Source organism: Ictidomys tridecemlineatus, chromosome 6, assembly GCF_052094955.1.
Source record: "Ictidomys tridecemlineatus isolate mIctTri1 chromosome 6, mIctTri1.hap1, whole genome shotgun sequence".
In the NCBI taxonomy this organism is placed as follows: domain Eukaryota; kingdom Metazoa; phylum Chordata; class Mammalia; order Rodentia; family Sciuridae; genus Ictidomys; species Ictidomys tridecemlineatus.
In genome coordinates, this window is record NC_135482.1 from 169,916,022 (window position 1) to 169,936,496 (window position 20,475).

A 20,475-nucleotide genomic window follows, 5' to 3' on the forward strand; every position below is an offset into this window, starting at 1 on the left:
TTTTTAAGAAGGAGTCACCAAATGCATTTCAAAGACAAAACTGCAAATTAGTGCTACATGAGGTACTTGACATTCTTTTTATTGGTGCAGAATAATTAGACATGCACAGAACATACCATGTGTGACATTTTTTTAAGGTCTTGGGAGGAGATGAAAACAAGGAGCTTCCCACTTTCATGGGCCGTTAAGTTTTTGTGAAAACATGGTTTAGGAAAAATCAATAAACACTGTACCTTGCCAGTGAATTTTGTGAGGGTGTCCTTATTACCTAGTAGTTGCCAGGCTTTAAAAGAGTTCTTGTCATTTTGATTCTCAGATGAGTCACTGGGGCTCTTGCCCCCAGAGCACTTTATTATGATTCAGTGCAAAGGACTGGGAAGGCTGGGGCTTCCGGGAGTGAGTGTGTCGGTGGGGGTAGCAGTGGCTCCGCGTTGGCATGAGGCTTAATTGACACCTTTGATGTAGACTAAGACAGAACCCGCACCTCCCACTGCTGCTGGGAAGACGTCAGCCTTACGCAGAAAAGGCATCTGCTGATGAATCCTGCATCTCATTCAGCTGCTCGGGGCGCAGCCTTAGCCATCCTTAACTAATCCAACCGGGTCCCTACTTCCGCTGGTGCTCGGCTTAGTGCTGAGAGGAGATCTTGCCTCTTGCCATTGTCAGGTCAAACACTGTGTCCATGTTAGAACTCATTGAAGGTAAGTGGAATGCACTGTCGCTCTCCCTCCTGGAAAGTGTCTGTTGTACACCTCCAGAGTGTATGTGTCTCCTGCCTGGTTCTACCTTACTCAGTGTGGACTGTAATGTCATTTTTACAAGTAAAATAGAGGCAACTTTATGTGTCTTGATAAAAAAAAAAAAATCTGTCTCTAAGTGTTTTATCTGTTCTTAAAGGCAATGCTGCTTAGAGAAAAGAATTGCTTATTTGAGTTCTGTGGGTTTATCTCAGTTTAATGACAATAGTGTATTCCAATTCTCAAAAGTTGAGAATCAGGCAGAATTCCAGTGATTTGAACCTGCTAGAAAACAGCTTTAATTTTCAATGGCAGCACAGACAAACTGTGAGTTCTTCAGTGTCTGTGGCCAATTAGTTTGTACTGTTTAAAGCAAGGCCACCAGAATCAGGCTGGTGGATGAATAGGGAACACATGGACTCAGGAACTTCCAGAAGTCATTAAGTAAGTAATTATTTAAAAACAAACAACAACAAAAAAAAAAAACCCCACAGTGATCTGAGGATGTACCTTGCGAGCTGTGCTAACATTTGCTCCTACTGGGTTAGCATGAGGCATCTAAAGAAAAGGAGGAATCTCACCGAAAATGTCTTAACCACACTTTTAAATTCTCTGTTGGCACAGATAAAGCTATTATTAATACTTTCATCAGAAGTTGTAAAAAGTACATTTTAAAAATTATTATGTAACCTGCAGCTCTATTAAACACAGGATTCACAAAATAGTGAGTTTCTGAAGACAGTTATCCCTCTAAGGCTTTTCTCCATGATACAGATAAATGAATATCTAAATTTTAGCAGATGTCCCTCTCTGTTTGTTTCTCTGAAAAGATGAATTGTCATGAAAATTATTTAACATGCCATTTTTCTCTCTGTGTGATTCTTTGTATTTCTAGTTAATGGAACCCCTGGTAGTCAGCTCTCTACTCCTCGCTCGGGCAAGTCGCCAAGCCCATCACCCACCAGTCCGGGAAGCCTGCGGAAGCAGAGGGTAAGGAAACAAGCAAGCTACCTGTTTAAGTTCTGTCTGAGCCTTGATGCAAGAAACAAATAGTGCTGCTTGTCTCTAGGGAATAACCACGCCAGGAGAGGGGGTGACAATACTGGGTCACTTACCATTGCTATGGTGTAGTGAGAACTCTGGGCTTTTAATTTCTCCATCATCTTGGTCCAGATCTTAACTCTAAAGAGAATGTACATGGGCTGCTTCACTTTTAAATACCTTCCTCTTTTTTTTTTTCTTTTTTGTTTTAAATGCACAGACTTTAGAAGCACTCGTTTTTAAGCTTCCTTAATGGTAATGGATTTTATTCGATAGCATCACTGATGACCAGCCCCTTCAGGAAAAGGAAGAGTGCTGTTTTGGGATGGAGGGGAGCTGCTGTGTGGCTTAGAGTGGTGTTCCAGAGCAGCCAGGAGCTCCTGGGATAGGGGGTGGGCACATAGGCTAAATGGTTTTGTGAATGAAACCCGTTTTGAGCTCATGCTGTCTCATCTCTACTTGTATTTATTTTGAGCCTCTTGTGTAATAAGAGAGAAGTTGGCTGAGCTTGGAGAACAAAGTGAAAAAAGTTGCAAAACAGTGTTAGTTTCTGCATGTGAAGGAACAGAGTAAGAGTTAGCTCTCCATTCTGGGTGGAAGAACTACTGTTCTGTCCCCTCACAGCCTGTCCTATTTGACCTTTTTCAGTAACCCCAAGACAAGAATAAGAGAATTGGAGAGGGGGACTGGGGAAGGTTCAAGGAAGGATAGAAGCCTCTCACGGTTTTGATTTCAAAATTAAGGTCAGGGGAGGGCGTGCCCTTGGGAGAGTTTATTATGATGATGGTCACCGAATGTTTTAATAAGCTAGATTCCTCACGGCTATTGCACTCAAATACTGGATTCTTGAATTTGGTTTCTTTTGTTGTGTTTTTTAAAGTGACACTTCTTGATTCCATAAATTTAAGCTTCACCCAAAATGGAAGCCCCTCTCTTCAAGTCTCCTGCCCAGATTGGGTCTTTAGGCTGACAGAACTATTGGCCATCTCAACAGAGGGGAGAAGGGGGACTTGGTCAGTTCCTAGTCCCACTGGAGCCTGTAGCACCAGGTGTCAGGCTTTATTATCTTTCTCCACTGATTCACCTGGCATCAGGCTGAACTTGTTTAGATCGTTGGATGCAGTCTCTATATGGGCATTATAAAGTTCAGAATCATTAACAAATATTCAAAGAAGAATTGGCCAATTTTGTATAATCTCCTAAAGCTCTACCCATGAGTGAAGAAAGAGCCTGAGTGGCCATTCTTTCCATGTAAATGTCACCCAGTAAGGCTCTAATCTTATAGGGATTGTATTAGATACAGCACAATAAGGATCCTCTTTCAGAAAAGTTTCCCACCCTGTCTCTAACTAAATGGAGGCATTGGAGAGTACATCTAGCACAGAAATCCCCCCTTTATTCTTTGATCCAATTAAATTCAGATTCCGGATTTATTGATGAAGCTCACGTTTAGTGGTTGAGGTTGATATCAAATTAAGAGTGATTGAGAATCCCTGCTACAGATGCACACTGTTTGTTGATAGTGAAGACCCCTCCATATTGGGATGGAAAGCTTTGCTCAGATGTCCTTTGTTGGCAGAATGAAGTTAAAACGTGCATCTTTGCCCTCTGTAGTCTCCGCTTCACTTGGATTTGTCCAACTGAGGCAGAAAATTTCCATCTGGCTGTGTAGTCATTGGCTTATATAATGAACATTTTTAGCACTTGGGAAATGATTATAAGGTGTGGTTCTCTGACAGATCCTTCATTTTGCCATTTAAACTACCAAGACAAGCATCATCCTTGAGAGAGAGGAGAAAGAGATCCCATTTGAGGTTTTTTGGGGGGTGGGGGTGGGGTGGGGGTGCTTATCACCATCTGAAAACATTTATTAAGCACATGTTGTGAGCAGGACACTGGATATATTCAAAGATGGTTTGGTTTCCAAGCTTATGAATCTAGCTGTATCCATTCAAAGATGATTCTATTTTCGAGCCTTTGAATTTATGAACATCCTCCATCTATGTTCCATGTCAGTGCATGGAGATGTTCCCAGCTGCCTTAGTGAGAGGGCTTTCATCTTGGTGTGTAGACAACTACATCAAGTAACCCCTCCCAGTTAAAATGGGCTGAGAATATCCCTAAAAACTGATCCTGTTTCAAATTTTGCTAATATCCTTCTCAAATGGTTGGCTATACTCCTATGCAGGAAATACCGAAATAAGTGAAAGATGGTGTGTGCTAAAAGAAGAGACTTCAAAGAATAAATTAACTTTTTTATTGCAAATTAGAAAACAGTAGCTACTTCTATTTTTTCCTTCTGTGTTGCCTAGCAACATAACCAGGAAAATGAGTTGGCTTCCCCCAACTCAATACACACATGCACACGCACACATATATACGCTTCTCACCCCTTTTAAAGTAGAGGAATGTAAGAATGTTTTTTTAAGGAATGTTGAGAAATTTGACTTCTTTACAAATAATAAAATCTATATTTTATTTGTATTTCAATTTAATCAGCTGTTTTTTTCTTAAAATCATGTTTATATGTTACTTCTTCTAATGTTTTTAAATAGTCTTTAAAAATGAAGAGTCTGCATAAACATATTTGTGGCCCAAAGTAGCTCCCCTCCCCCAATTTTTCTAACACCTGTTACTTGAATTTCTGTCTAGAAGTTTCTGAATAGTCACAGAATGGGCTCCTGGAGGCTCTTTTCCCATCCATGAACTTTTCTTGGTCCCATTTCTTAAAACATCAGGGCAAAAATACGTTATGTTGTGTAGGTTGAATGAAGCTCCCCTTTATACTCCCACATCACTGACTTTAGTAGATTATCTGATCAGTCAGATGATGTGAGGAGTGGGTGGTACAAAATGGGGTGGGGGCCAATGTAGACTCTCCTGCAGATCTGAGCTGGTTGCTTGGCTACCAACAGAGATCTAATAGCAGAAAAGGGCAGGAGGGAAGAAGCAGGGTGGTGACGAGCAAGTGGTTGGGGGCCAGGCAAGGAGCATTGGGAAAGGGTGGGGGTAATTATGTATCCTTCCTATCATCCAAACATAAAATTTTGAGAAGGCAGTGTTTGTTGGGTTTATACTCTGTGTAAATGCAACACCTGAGTTGCTACTCTGGGACAAGAATATGCTGAATGCCTTCAGGGGCTCCTGCTAAATGATTTTGTGAGGTAAGCACATTCCTCTTATACCCAGAATGGGAAGGAAAATGTTCATGGAAGAATTGCCTAGACACAGAGTGGCCAAGTTGGTCTTGAAGACCTCTGGGGCTAGAGCTCAACTGGACGTGGCAAGCAAAAGAGTACAAATAGATCAGGCAACTTTATTTTTTCTGGCTGATAAGGTGACATCTGCATCATTTTGTCTATGTAGATGGTTTCTCTGTTGTTATCTTTCCTCTTCTGCAAAGCCGCTGACTTTAGAAGGTCTAATTATATTAGAAACCAAGGATGCCCATTCAGGGTTGCTCCTAGGAGAGCAACGGGGCACCCACGAAAGCCAAGTAAACGAATCTGTACCGCCCTTCATCTTACAGGACCTGTATCGCCCCCTCTCATCGGATGATTTGGACTCAGTAGGAGACTCAGTGTAAAAGACACATGGAGCAATGTATATGGTTTGTGATTGGGTGAAGGTTCACGTTTCCTAAGCAAAAGTCTAACAGCAAAATACACAAAAGAGTTTTGCATACTTCAAAACAGTAAAAACCAAATCATACAAAATACAATACATAGGCATTTTATATTCATGATACTTGTCCTTGAAGGAAAGATTTTTTTAAAAAAATATCTCCTCCATTTGATTTGATTAGGGGGAGTTTCAACACAATATTGCTCAATTGCCGAGATTTTTGTGTGAGACCTGGCTGTAGATAAATTTCATATATGGACCCAATATTGAATACAGGAATATGCTACAATGTAGCATTATAGAGTCATCATTTCCACAGATATAGCTTTCTTTTCAATTGTAAGAAGATATATATACACACACACACACACACACACACACACACACACACATTTTTTCTGTACTTAATTGTAAAGCAGATCGAAATAGCACTAGCAAACACATTTTTTTCCTTAAAGTTGTATTCTTTTTCAAATTTGGATGACTGGGTTTTTAGAGCTACTTTTATTATAAAATAATGAAAATATTCAATTATATTTTTTTCTTTATAAATGGAAAAAGCTTCTTATGATTTTTTAGGTTAATATATCTAAGGGAAAAAATCTCATGTCAAGGACATATCTCTTGAAGATTACCATTGGACATTAGGAACTTGTTTTTGTCAAATAAATTTTATTTTTTTAAAGTTGTCTTTTATTGGAAACAACATGAATATAGCTTAATCTGTATGGAAATATGAAGAACTTATTCAGTGGCATTGCTATAAATGATATAATTCTTCCTTACAACCATATATGTGATTTTAAATGTGTAAAGCCTGCAGTTAGGATTTTTTTTCTTATAACACACAGACCTTTAAAAAAAATGCCTAGACTTTAAAAACAAATTCATTTTGAGAGTAAAAATTCCCTGAAATGGTGCTGTATAAACTAAGCCAAAAATATCTAATTGTTCATTTTGATAAAACCTGAATTTTGCTGTTGTTTTGGAAATGTTCATATGCAAAACTCCTTTTGTGTTATACCAAGTAAGTCTATGATTATAACCCATTGTCAAACATTAACCTACTAATTCTGCTCTCAGTCTTCTATTTTAAAAATTATAGTCAGCTTTGCTTAAATATAAAACAATTATTTTAAAACCTGAATGTTAGAAATTAATTTAATGTGTATGGTCTATTATGTGTAAGCCATATCCTGTGATCATTTACTTTTACTAGTTCAAACACTAACAATTTTAGACTTAGAAAGCATGGTTTTGATATTCTCCAGGCTTGACATATCTCAGTAGGTGATAAATTTAAAATGTATTATGCCATTTGGGGTATTTTACTTGAAATTTTTTTTTTCAAATTTTACTTCAAAACAATTTTCAAACATCTGATTCAAGATGGAGAGAAATTCAGTTGTCATACACTGTTTTAAATGTTATCGATTTATCTCCTTGGTAAATTGTTCAACTAGCAAATTTTACCATCTGGTTTATAGTTACCTATGTTACCATCTCACTTTACAAGTGAATTAAATATTCCAACCAAAAGAAGCAAAAAGAAAAAGTCCAGGCAATCTAACAGCATTTGAAAACTTAGCCCTATAATAATTAGTGCCTCATTATCCTGTCTGTTGGAGAGAAAGACACTTCTCTGGCAGGTTATTCGAGAACTGCAAACTGAACCATTCCATCTTGAAAGAACAGTTCATAATAATACCTGTTCCAGACCTCAGGTTTTAAAACTGTTTCCAATAGAAACGAACAGAGACTCCTGCTGAGATCAAAAGGCTGCTTTGTCTTAGCTGAAACAGTAAACATCTGTGAGGCTGCCTCTGCTGGTGTCTGTTTTAGTTATGTCTTTGTAAAATGCATTACTTAATACAGTCGAGTCCGTAAAAGATTAGTATGTATTTGACTAAACTGTCAAAAATGCAGAGAAAGCAGTGGAACAGTTAACTTAAATCTGGTGGGGTCAGATGGTCCAGAACAAAAATAAATTCCAGTAATTTCAACTTCCCTGCACTGTCAATCTTACAGACAACTACTGCTAAGAGAGGTCCAATAAATGCTATTTGTTCTGTATAAGTGGCAGATATTGCCAATTGATATAAAGCCCACAGCTTTGTTTAGACATGGCTAAAAGAAACTGGACTTATACTAATTGCCGATAGATATCATGGCCAACTTTCCATTCAAGCTGTTCCAAGGGAAATGCTATTCCACAGCATTTAATCTTTTGAACATATGACTTTTATTAAAGAACTGTTCAGGGGCAATATATATCATTTACTTTTTGAAACTAAAGTCCCTCCAAGATTGAAATAGCACACCACTTATAGACTTTGAGATCTTTTTCTATGCAGGGCATAATTCTATTACACAAAAGCAGAAATAGAAAATCCTTAGCAACAAACCATAAGTTTTCAGTTCATTGCTGGAACCAAATTGGTGATTTATAGGCACTTAAGATTTGCTTACTTACAGAATTCTTTTGCAAAATTAGACACTGAATTTTAAAATTGATCTACTGAGCAGGAGAGCACTCCAGCAAAAGTCATGCATTTTTTTTCTTTATAGTAATCCTTAAAAGTGCTTTGAAGCCATTGTGCTGTCGTTGAAAGTTTGAGACTTTCTCATTTACACTCATTTTTTATTTCTTAGACATAGATATTGTAGAAAAAGATATTAGAAATATTTCCCTGCTTTCAGCATTTTAGAAGTGTAAAACCTAGTAATATACAAAGTGTGGAGTCCAGTGCAAACTCAAACGATTATAGGTCTGAAAGCCATGTGGGATATTCTTCTTTGTTTTGCCTAATCAATTAAGCCGGGAGAAATTTAAAGTGTTCCTATAATGCCATAGGCTTTTAAGAAGATTCAGGGCCACCCATCTGTGTATATCCCTGTGTAAATATATTAGCTTATCTAAATATTTCAAGACCAAGTAACATTTTGTAAAACATTTGAATAAGCATTAACGTAACCCGAGTTAACCAGCAGGGATATTCTGATTGAATCTACTGCAGATCTATATATGATGGGCTTTTTCTTTTTTTCCAATGAAAAAAAATGTATAAAAGTCACATCTCTAAATAAAAGTGAATGACAATAAAGAAGAATATTCCTAAAAAAATGAGTCCATATATTTTGCCTATTGGACTACTAAATTTTTCATAGTGGCCATATATCTGTACAGATGTGTGGGTGTTTTGTGATTTTTCAGGGCTCAGTGTATTCATGAGTGTGCCTATGTAAGTATTCATGTATGTGTATAGACCATAAATAGCAAAGTATGGTGTTTGTGACACAGTCTTATAAGTTACTGGCTCTTATAGAATCATACGTAAACCTTTATATCATAAAGTGCTATGCTGTTGACATATCATTTGGGATGTATTTAAGTTCAAAAACTGTTTGCTAAACTTGTATGACAAAATAGTTCAATATTCAGATGTACCGATTTATAAAAAAAAGGAAAATGAAATCCAGATAAACAAAAATTGAAATTCAGACAAATCCAATATTGTGTTAACTATTAAATAACACATTAATATTTACATTTTAATGTCTTGGTGTTTGATTCTTAAAATGATTGAGTATTATAACTGATATTTTCCTATTTGGTATGTGTATTGATGACTGTAGTGATTGTCAATCAATATTCACTACAAAATAAAACATTGATTTGTAGAGTTGTACGTAGAGGAGTATTATGCTAAACCAAATACTCCAAAGTGTGATTGATTTGAAGTAAGCTTAATAACAAAGCCAGATAACCTGTAAGGCAATTCTGTATGTTCTTTTAAACCATTATTCTAAACTGTTGACATATTTTGGATATACTTGCTATATGTGTGTATATATCCACATAAATATATACACACTTGAAAATGCTAATTGATCGAATTTACTGTGTGTACATTTGCTCATTTATGCATATTTTTGTTAGCCTTGCTATCACCTCTAATTGTGCATGTATGTGACAACTGTATTTGATTGAGATATCCCACAGTGGTATAGTGTGAAAATATGAGATATTCTGAATTTAATATACCAATTGCCTGGTAGAGTTTGCTCTGCTGTCAGCTGAAAAATATTTGTAATTTTGTGCCTGTAACGCATGTGGAAAACATAGGAAGTCAGAGGACCTTACGGTAATTTTTAAGGGTGCATGATATATGTGTCTTTAAAATGTGGTTCATTTTAGTAAAGATGATGGATAAATTCCAAGATAGTATAAATGATGCATGTAATACATGGGTGTTTGTATAATATATGGCCACAAAATGTTTTTGAAGCCAGGGTAGTATCAGAAGGTTTATGGGAAAAGAACTATGAAAGTTCATTTTCTTTTGATGTGTGTTTTGAGGAGTTTATACTCATCCACAAGCAAGGAATTGAGTTCATTTTTTTCTAAGGTTTCTTTACTTTGAAATACATTATGAATGTTATAAATTTGGGTAAGCTTTTTATAAAGAGGTGACATACTTTCTGCTTACAATATGAGTTGCTTGGATGTGTATTCTCCTCTTAAAAAAGAGCATTTGGTTTTAAAAATATTTTGAACAGCAATATATTTTAATCCATCATTTCAGGCCATCAGCAGAGTTTTGTAGAGCCAAGAACTAATGAAATGTTTCATTGAACTACCCAGTTTTGAAAGTTCCATCACTTTGTGCTGTGGTTTCATTGTAAAATGTTGTACCTTGTGTTTCACAACGGACCATGTTATTCCTCTTGAAGTTGACTTTGTGACACTTACCGTCTTAGAATAATTATATAATAAACAGGAAAAACTGCCTATGTTGTTCAGTGAGTTTTTTTCAGAAAACTTGATGAATAGATTTTGGAATTAAACTGATGGAATGGGGTAAAGATGACTTCATCACCATGTAGATAGCATTCTTGTAACTAGATCAACAAGTGATGCTTGAGATGCTGCAGAATAGCACTGTGTGACATCCAAAGTCTAAAATACAATAAAAGCAAAGTAAGAAAATTATGTGATGAGGAATTCTGTTTCAGTAGGCTGCATTAAATTAGTAATATGCCTTCCTCTGAGGCTTGTTTTAAGGGTGAATTTGTTGGACAAATTGGCAACTGGTTGAAAAATAGAAATTAACATGCATTTTTGAAACATATTACCTGTGCCCTGGGTTTAAAGGTCTCTTTTTATCAAGGTCATCTAGTTTGCAGAAGAAAATTTTACATGTGTACATTTTTATGTGGATGTGTATGTATGCAAGCTATTTATTTTAAAAGCATGGATAAATAAACATATTTAATAAATATATTATAGTTAATTAAATAAATAATGACATTACCTGATCAACTTTAGCTTAGAACAAAATTCATAACATAGTTCATTCATATTATAGTATAGATGAGAATAGAAAATTCTTCTGGCCAAGTTAGAAAAAATACTTTACATTAAAACTGTTATAAGCTGGGTGACTCAGGATGCTGAGGCAGGGGATCACAAGTTCAAGGCTAGCCCCTGCGGTTTAGTGAAGACTTAAGAAACCTGGTGAGACCCTGTCTCAAAATAAAAAAGGACTGAGGATTTTGAACCTTAGAATCTGTCGGCTCTAACTGGCTGTATTTCTTTTGTCCATGATAAATTTAATCAGTGGTCCACAGCAATAATGGTACAGCTGGAAGGAATGTTTCCAGATTTACAAAATTTCCACAGGATATTCACACTTTCTCCTTAATAGAACCAGAACTTAAAGTAAACCTAGCAGGTGCCTGGAAGAACAGTGAGCTTCCTCATTAGAGGTTGGGAATCCCCAACTGAGAGAGCTACTCTATCCAGAGGGAATACATAAGATGACTTCCTGGTCCCCATCCAAACTGTGATCTCATGAAGAGTAACTCGTCAGCAGACATATCGTAGCTACCCAATGGCAGAGTTTTTTCAAGACAAATGGTTCAGATTGAGAGTTTATAGATCTTGGCCTGAGTATAGTGATTAGCAAATAGAGACAAAAAAGACCACCCAATACAACAAACAGATGGATCTAATTGTAAATAAATGCATTGATGGTTTTTTTTTTAAATCTTAGCTCCCACTGCTTTACTAGCATAGACAGTATTCCATTTTCATTTTCTCCTCCTTAGTTAACCAAATCTTTATGAAATTTAGCATCTTCATTAAGTTTTTAATACTCACTGTTATTATATACATGATTGCCTACATCATAAAGTTTATTTTAGATTGAACATTTTATGAAGAATCCAGATAAAAGAATTTGGAAAAAAGCATTTCCTTTGTGCCTTGTTTCAAAAAAGGGGTTCTTATTAGTCCTTGCAGTTATTTTGTAACCCCTTGGGGACTCAATGAATGTGTGGTTTTTCTGTGTTACTTAGGATGCTACTGGTCTCAAGCTCTCTACACCAAAATTGCTATTTAATGTTGTTCTCTCAGGTCATCTTCAAAGCATCTGTAGACCTAAATCCAAGATTACCAAGAGAGTTGTTAGAGTTTGTTAAATAAGTATGATTTATGTTTCCTTTATAAAGTTGATCCAGAATCTAATGACAGTGACCAATTGATTTCTAAATTCCTTTTAACTGTTTTCCAAATCAACATTAACTATAGGCCAAGAAACAATGTGACATGGAAATAGTACAATTCTCTAGCCAAAACTAAAGCTATCTGGTGAGATCTGTGTACCTCTATTGTAATCAGTTGGATATTTTCCATATCTTGAAGCAGAATGGAGCCCAGCTGGGTGACAACATTAATACAAGTGGCAGGAGGAACTCATAACATTTAAAATGAACTGTTTTTTAAAATACATAGTCATCAGATACATCTTGGTAAAATGTGGTTAGAGCTGTTATGTCAGCTTTCTCACTTACTTCAAAAAGTGCGATGTGTTCTCCATCTGTTTTCGCAATCCTGAGCTAACTAGCTACATTTAGGATGTGTTCTTACTTAGGGCCATTCTTTTATGAAGGTGTGCCATAAAAGCATCCAGGTGTCAGCAACCTGCCCAAATGGTTTCCATTAAGCCTGCTTGGAGGTGATGACATTTCAAATGTCACAACGCCTCTCAGAGCTGCTAATTGCATTAAATTCTAAAATAACTGTATGCTTTGTACTCTACACCCAGATGCCATGGAATTAGCAAACTGACTGAGCAAACATAAAATCTTATCAGCATGCACCTTCTAAAATGTTTTTTTCTGCTCAGAAAAATCTAAATAGGTCAATCTGTTTCATTTAGAAACAATCAAAACTATAGCTGGGCTTTTCAGTTTTTTCCCCCCTTTTTTGAGTACTAGGCATTAAACTCAGGGTCACTCAACCACTGAGCCACATCCCCAGCCCTTTTTTGTATTTTATTTAGAAACAGGGTCTCACTGAGTTGCTTAGCTCTTTGCTAAATTGCTGAGCACTGGCTTTGAACTCATGATCCTCCTGTCTCAGCCTCCTGAGCCACTGGGATTACAGGCATGCACCACCTTGACAGCACTTTCAGCTTTTATTAGTCATAAGTTTTAAAATCTGGCAAATCTCATTAGGTTAATTCTAAAGAATATGAACTTACACATTTTCTGTTAATTATTTTCAAAATCATTCATTCAGACTTATGGGTAATAATCAAAAGGTTTCAGGAGAGTCTATGTTACTATATTTAGGTGGGTGACAGCCATACTTAAGGGCCATGTTGATTGCAGAAATGACTTCAACCAAGAGAGAAAACAAAATGTTAAGTGACAAGATAAAAATCCAAAGAATAACAGACTTTGAGAATATGAATGTAATAAAGGGGGCATTTTATGTTAGTAAATGTGAAGTCTTGGACTTGGTCCCAAATACTAATTTCTCAAATACAGAATAGGGTAAGGAGACACACCTGTGAGCTCAGTGGAGGGTTAAGACACATGCATCCTCAATAAAACAATGTGATCTTGAAGGGAGTTAATATTGTATTTAAGATTAAGAAAACTCCGTCCTTCTTTGCTGTGGCTGGTCAGAACACACCTAGAAAGCTGTATTCAATTTTAAGCATCAGCTTTAAAGCTCTTTAAAGAGTACTAGACTGTGTCTACAGGAAGGTGAAGGAGTCTTGGAGCTCTGTCACAATATGAACATCCAGAGAAGCTGGAAATATGCAAATTGAGAGAATAGACCCAGAAGTTCCATGGCTGCTCTGAATACCTGCAGCACTGTCATATGAAAATGGATTGGATTTGTACTGGCTGGCTCTAAAGATAAGAGACAGAACCATCAATGGAAAATGAAGAGGGACATGATTTTAATGTTACTTAAAGAACTTCTACTTTGTCTCATATTAATAATGCAGGGTTGTCGGGTAACAAGTTCAGTACTGTAATGTTTGACAGTACTGTAATGTCTGACTACCCAACTGAATTCTCTGTAGTGGAGAATTTGACCTATGGATGGAAGTGGGGTGGAATAGATAATATTTAAGGTCCATTCCAGTCCCTCAACTTCTTCAAACCCATAAATGGTCATGGTTATCATCTTGGAAAACCATGTAGTATTTACCACCTTCCCTGTGGAAAAAAAAAAAGAAATAAGACCATTAGCAGTTTAATAAAGGTATTTTACTCTATTTGATCCCAATAATCAAAACAGGAACTTTCCAGAGTACTCCGGTTATAAGTAAATACATTTTTCTCTGGAAGCTGTCAGTCATCTGCTGCCTTCAGACAGCAGCAAATCAGAAATGACCCAGGGTTCATTTTCAAAAGCACACAACTAAAGTTGAAAATAAGCAATTGTCAACGTAAACAAACTTGTGTTAACTCTACTTTTTTTTTTTCCCTAAACAGAAGCTAAAAACATTGAGGGATTTTTTTATTCATGTGGCAGAGAAAACACAGCTGGCATAGTGGCAAGCATTCAGGGCAGCCAACATTGGGTGGTACTGTTGAAAGTGAAATTCACTGGGTTCATTGGGTGATAAGGCAGTTTAGTGAACAATACATTTATAAAATGCTACAGTTTAAAAGATGTTTTCATGTACTTTGGGTCAGAGTTGTGTACTGAGTACCTGATGTACTTATTAAAAGAACAAGCTTTTGGAACTGAGTATATAAATCGTGGGCATATTTGCTAGGAAACACACTACTGGTCTGTTAGTTTTGGGTGCTTGATGAAAGAATGTGTCTTTGTATTCTAAAATTTAAAACGCTGCATGACAAGGCAGCACCTGCCACCCCAACCCACAATGTGTCTACATAATTAAACACCATTTGTGATGCTGCTGGGAGAAATTCAAGGAGCAGAGAGCCCAGAAGAGAAGGCCTCCATGCTAGACATTTCATGAGTGTTTTTGTGATCTGCAGTGACACCGGGAGATAAAGGATCTCACTGTTCTGGAAAACACATACCTTCCCCTCAAATGCGGTCATGTCAATGTTTATTTTCCCCAGTAATCAACATACTAAATGTGCCTTGTCTCAACCTCCTGTCCCAGTAATATAAATTCAAGGTTTTCAGAAACAGACATTCATGGAAGTCAGCAGAGCATGGCGTAGAAGCTTGTATGTTTACAGTCCCTTCAACAAAATGGGTTATGAATCCACAGTGAGTGTCACACTAAAACAAACTGTTTTGAGGCTAGGATCTGAATTCTCTTTCTAGCCTAACATATGCCAAATTGGTGCTGCCGTTCACCCAGGGAAGCCGGATGAGAGAAGATGGTTAAAAAAGAAACCAGTTCAAGTCATCAGGCTTATTGATGGGGGATTTTGATGATCCTGGAAAACAAGGGGCATAGCATACAAATTTTATGATACTTAGGAATGTATATGAGTCGTGACAAAAATTCTAGAATATTCTATAGGGAAACAGAGGCATGGCATTGTTAATTATTAAATTTCATCCCAATCATGTCAACTGTCAGTGTTGATGAACTCATTCCATGGGATTGCTCATCTTTCTCACACTCGGGAGAATATTTTGTGGTGCTTGATTCAGATGGCCCCTCAATGATTTGGGTAGCATTTCCTCAACTACATCAATCTCTTCTATGAAAACTAGAATTATTTAATTTACTCTGCAGGAGACATTTGGGTATAATGGACTATATAAACCCTCTCTTAACCCTTTACTTTGTGTACAATTAAGGCTGGATGGAAGGGGGAGGAGGTTGAAGGGAAGCAGGTAAGCAGAGGAAAAGTAGGTCAAGTTTGCTTCTTGTCCCCTCTTCAAATCAATTCAACTACAGATGCTCTTTCCCTTCTCTCTGCTCCACAGACAGCCGGCACCATGAGCCAAAGCCGCCCCCTCACCGCCTCCTGCTCCCATCAGGCCAATCAAGTGGATAAACCCAGGGAAACAGAAGGAAGATCATTTAGGACGAGCTGTATTCACTATTTAGAAATAGCATGGCCATGTGAAAGGAATAGAGGCAGAGATGGAAACATTCACTGTTAAAGCACTGCCCCCTAGCCAATCCTAATATTCAATACCTGGTTTTATTTTGTCTTGAGCTTTCTCATATAATTGTTACCCTGTTTGCTTTCAGGGGCCTTGAGTCAAAACCCATCAAAACTACAAGGGAGTCACCAGGCCTAGGTTTTTATTCTTGTTTTTAACCCCAGACATAGTATGTACATTGAACAAACTGATCACCTATTGAAGGCTTGTGTCTTTATCTCAAAGTGGAATTAACAAACCCCACTCTTTTGCCTTTCTCCTAAAGTCACAGTAGCCTGAAATCTTTATTATTTTATTTTATTTTAGGATATTTCATTTAAAAACTGAAGAGTTTTTTTTTTCCTATTGTAAGAATAGAAAAAAACCAGTGGATACGATCAGAATGGTATTATATTTAATTCCATTTGCCACCAGACTGTGTAAGACTGAGGTGAGAGGCTTAATATCTGCCAAACCCAAACTGTGAGCTAAAGGATGATAATTTTGAGAAAAGAGAAGTCTTGGGCCCTCCAGGTTTACAATGATCAGCCTCATGAGTCAACACAATTGGGGCGGGGGGAGGTGCGGTCCTGTGTTCCAAATGTGAAGACCAAACCTCCCTGAGCGTAGGTGGAGCTCTCTCCTGAGATTCTGGGCTGGGTGTAGCACGTGGAGATCGGTCCCTCTGACCCAGTGTTTTTATCTTCTGTTTTGTTCCCTTGCAGAGCTCTCAGCATGGTGGCTCTTCTACTTCACTGGCATCCACCAAAGTCTGCAGCTCAATGGATGAGAACGATGGCCCTGGGGAAGGTGATAAGCTTGGGACTTGGTGTCTGAGGAGAAGGCCCAGCTTTGATAGGGGCAGAGGAATGGGTTGGCAGAATTAACTCTGAAAAGCTGTTAGCAGCTCAAGCAGAAGGGAAAGGACCAACCCAAGCAGTTCTCGAGGGTCCATGATAAGGGGCTGGGATGGAACACAGCTCCCACAAGGGATGGGGATGGACTCCTTAGAATGGGAAGAGTTGGCCTCAGCGGGACACATTTCCCTTTCTCTGAGAGTGGGTATTGCCCAGGAAGGACAGCTGTTGCCTGCTTGGGAAATAACAGAGGGTAACTGCTGCCCCTGTGTTCCCAAACTCTGTTCTCTTTTCATACATTGGAGGCTATTGGCTCGCTTGACTATTACAGCCACAGATGTGCTCTCATGGATGTGAACTCAATGTATGAAACCATGGTTTTACAGAAAGAATTAGAGATGATTGCAAACACTACTTTTTATCCGTTAAGCTAATTCAGTTTTTAGATTTTCAATGTGAGGCCGTCCTGTGACCTGGATCCCAGAATCAACTTTTTCACTAACTCACTGGATGGTTTGGGGCAAGCCTCTTCAACTGTCCATAATATAGTTCTTCTTCTGTAAAATGGGATGGTAAAATACATACCTATTTCCTCCCTTGGGGTTGTTATCAGCTCAAAGTGACTAGGGAAAAGTGTTTTTAAAAAAGGGTTCTGATCAAGCCACTCTTAAAAAATCAGCTCCTCTTACTTGGTATTTCCTCAAATGCCCTGTGGGGGAGGCACTTTTATTGTGACAAGAGAGTGAGACTCTGGGATTTACATCATTTCCTTATAGACTGACAATATAATTCAATAGAATTCACAATTCAAATCTGGTTCTGAGCTTCCTGGTGAAATATATCTGAGAAGATCTCAGTACTTTGAGATTCTCGTTTGAAAATGAAATATTCCTACTTTAGTATTTCTCAGTCTTTAATATACACATTTTGTTGTGAATCTCTAAGAGGGAGATGTATCAATTCAACTGCTTAAGAATGATCTAATCATATTATCGTTTACTTCAGGCACATGTAGGTGTGAGAAACTAAGGGTCTTGGAAATGAAGACTTATGACAATAATATTTTTATAATATTTCATAAAAAGTAAAATAAAATCACCGCTTTCTCTAACAAAAGCAAAGTCAGCATATGCTTTTAAAATGTATTATATCTTGTTAACTAAAAGCCCCATTTTTATTTCTTATTAGTCTTGTTTTGAGTGGAAGTAAAATGGCAATTTTTTTATATTTAAATGAAACTGAAAGACGTTGTTCTCTTAAATACTCAAGCCTTTTCATCAGTCTTTCTTCCCTAGAGACAACAATATGTATTTTTACCTGAACTTTAAATCATCATTGCAATTTAATTTCTAGGTTTTATTATGTTGGGAATCTTTCTAAAGTATTTTTCATAAAGCTTGCTTTATTTCACACACACACACACACACACACACACACACACAGAATTATTTCCTGGCTACCATGCAAAATCAGACTTTTTGGCGCTACCATGTCTGTAGTTCAGCCACCTAGAAGTCTCTTTTGTTCTGATGTGTTTTATTTGCCTAATGAAATGAAATGGTCTTTGAGTAAGCCTTTGGCTGAGCCTTCTTGGCCAAAAGCCTAAAAAGTACCTTTTATCAATAATCAGGGAAAAAAAATCCCAAGCCCTGCCTTTGAATGGGTGCCCTGTGGATGCTCCCATGGGAAGGGAGGGTCAAAGTATCTCTTTCCATTTCCTGTCTATAGGGCAAACCTGTCGCAACAGCCAAGGATGATCACTTTTATTACCAAAATACTATAACAGCTTCAAGGCTGTCACTTGGGAGATTTTTTTTTTCCTTTTTTTTTGTAAATTCAGGTGCTTTGCAGTGAATTTAAAACATCCTCAGCCATCTCCTTTCATTCCTATGGAATAGACAAAAAAAAAAAAAAATCCCTAGACTGACTCCTTCACAGGCAAAATCATGGCTTCTTTCCCAGGCAGGATAAGGGAGAGGGCATTGGCTCCAGCCCTCACTTTATTAAGGAGATCATCTAGATGGCTTCTAGTAGCTTCACCAATAAAGATATGAAGAGGCTTATGAATATCCACAGCAATAGCAGCAGTGATTACAAATGTCCTACATTTAGATGATTTCCAGAAATTCCACCCACTCTAAAGCCCAGAGTGGTACCAGCATAAAGGTCCTAAAGTAGGCTTTCAGTGGTTTGTCACTCCCCAACAATAACCAAATGTGATATGCAAAAATTACTAGAAAGCTCCCTCGCCACCTAAGGTTTGCAATTCATTTTGAGAAGAAATCTTTAGTCTCACTTAAGGTCAAACGAGGAGCACATTTAGAAAACCTGCTAGGCTTCCATCCCTTTTTGCATTCAAGATGCCTGGGGGAAAGCTAGGATTTATAACTTTAAAGCATGTAAATTTTAGAGCCCAGCTATAAAAGGCTTTTTACACCCCTAACATGTTAAAGGTTATCCAGTATATTTATGTGACCTAAGCATGGCTTATTTAGTTTTATGGCCTTGGATATTTAAAGCATTATTAGGCATTTGTAAAATATTTCAAAATGCATTTTCAGGGGGAAAATGCGTTGTGTTAGTGGCACTAACATAATTGAAAGTACAAAACTGTTCTGTTCACAGACATAATAGATAGGGCAATTTCAACTCAACATCTGCTATGCAGGTTGCTAGCAAGAACATTTGTTTAAAACCTGCTCGTTGATACTGGGGAAGGGTGGCAATCAATGCTTAGTTCATAAGGAATTTTACGGAGATCTCCATTTCAGGATGTAGTAAAACCAAGTGTCCAAACAGGAGGCGTTTTTCCTGCTGGTACCATGTCAAGCAGTCAGTCCAGAGACACTTCAGAACTGCATTTTTCTCTGCGCCATATGGAGCAATGTTATTTCTCCATGCTCAGCAGATATTGAGTAAATGCTATTGATCAAACTGGCATGAAGTTTAAAAAAAAAATGAAACTTCCTCAGAATCCTCACTGCAAGTACTTACATGGGTGGAGGTGAACCCCATACGTTTCCTTTTAGTTTATCATTTGTCTTAGTGAAAACTGTTGAGCATATACAACATCTGCGAAGGAGGGGGGCGGGTTGCCTCACGTACAGAAAATGACATATTGAGTCTGAATCAGTTCCACTCTAATTAGATGATACTTCTAAATGTCCCCTTTGTGCAACATCTGTGTCCCCTTTTCTACCAATAAAAACATATTAATGATTCTTTTCAGAAGTGTTGGAGGAAGGCTTCCAGATTCCAGCCACAATAACAGAACGATATAAAGTCGGAAGGACAATAGGAGATGGAAATTTTGCCGTTGTCAAGGAATGTGTAGAAAGGTGAGAAGAATATCACTTGTGTAAAACTTGAAAGGAAACATTTGGCATTATTTTCCCAGGTTGTATCTCTATCTATAGTCTGTGACCCATATGGAATAAGTAAATGTCTCGACCCCAGATGCAAAAAAAAAAAAAAATTAAAGAGAAACTATTTAACAATGAACTTGAAAAATGTAGTGATTTCTGGGGGTGATCTGTGAATTAACTATGAATTAAGGACTTTGATTTTTTTTTAATTTAATGGGTGAAACTTTGCCAGGTCTTTCAGGTAAGTTTCTACTTTGTTAAAAAAAAAATATATATATATATATATATATATATATATATTGAATAGTTTTTCCCAGTACTTTTTGAGGCATTTTTCATAGAAGTCAAAATATTCCTATATGCAGTTTAAATCTCTAATGGGTACTATCATAAAATTGCACATAACAATAACCTTGAAAAGCTTTAAATGCCTGTGTTGGTGCCAAGAAGAAATGGTGCTT

At 37.3% G+C, this 20,475-nt stretch overlaps 1 protein-coding gene across 5 annotated transcripts in view; it reads left to right on the top strand.

Annotated features, from left to right (window-relative positions):
• The window catches only part of Dclk1 (doublecortin like kinase 1), a 328,262-nt gene that overhangs the window by 245,921 nt on the left and 61,866 nt on the right, over positions 1-20,475 (top strand). For 3 of the 5 annotated variants that reach the window (XM_040281607.2, XM_021730402.3, XM_021730401.3), the window contains exons 6-8: positions 1,633-1,727; positions 16,518-16,602; positions 19,879-19,987. In XM_040281607.2, the coding sequence (XP_040137541.1) occupies positions 1,633-1,727; positions 16,518-16,602; positions 19,879-19,987 (289 nt within the window). Of the gene's footprint in view, positions 1-388; positions 702-1,632; positions 1,728-5,307; positions 10,195-16,517; positions 16,603-19,878; positions 19,988-20,475 lie in introns of those variants that run through there. The other 2 variants (XM_021730404.3, XM_005317099.4) reach the window with 2 other exon arrangements.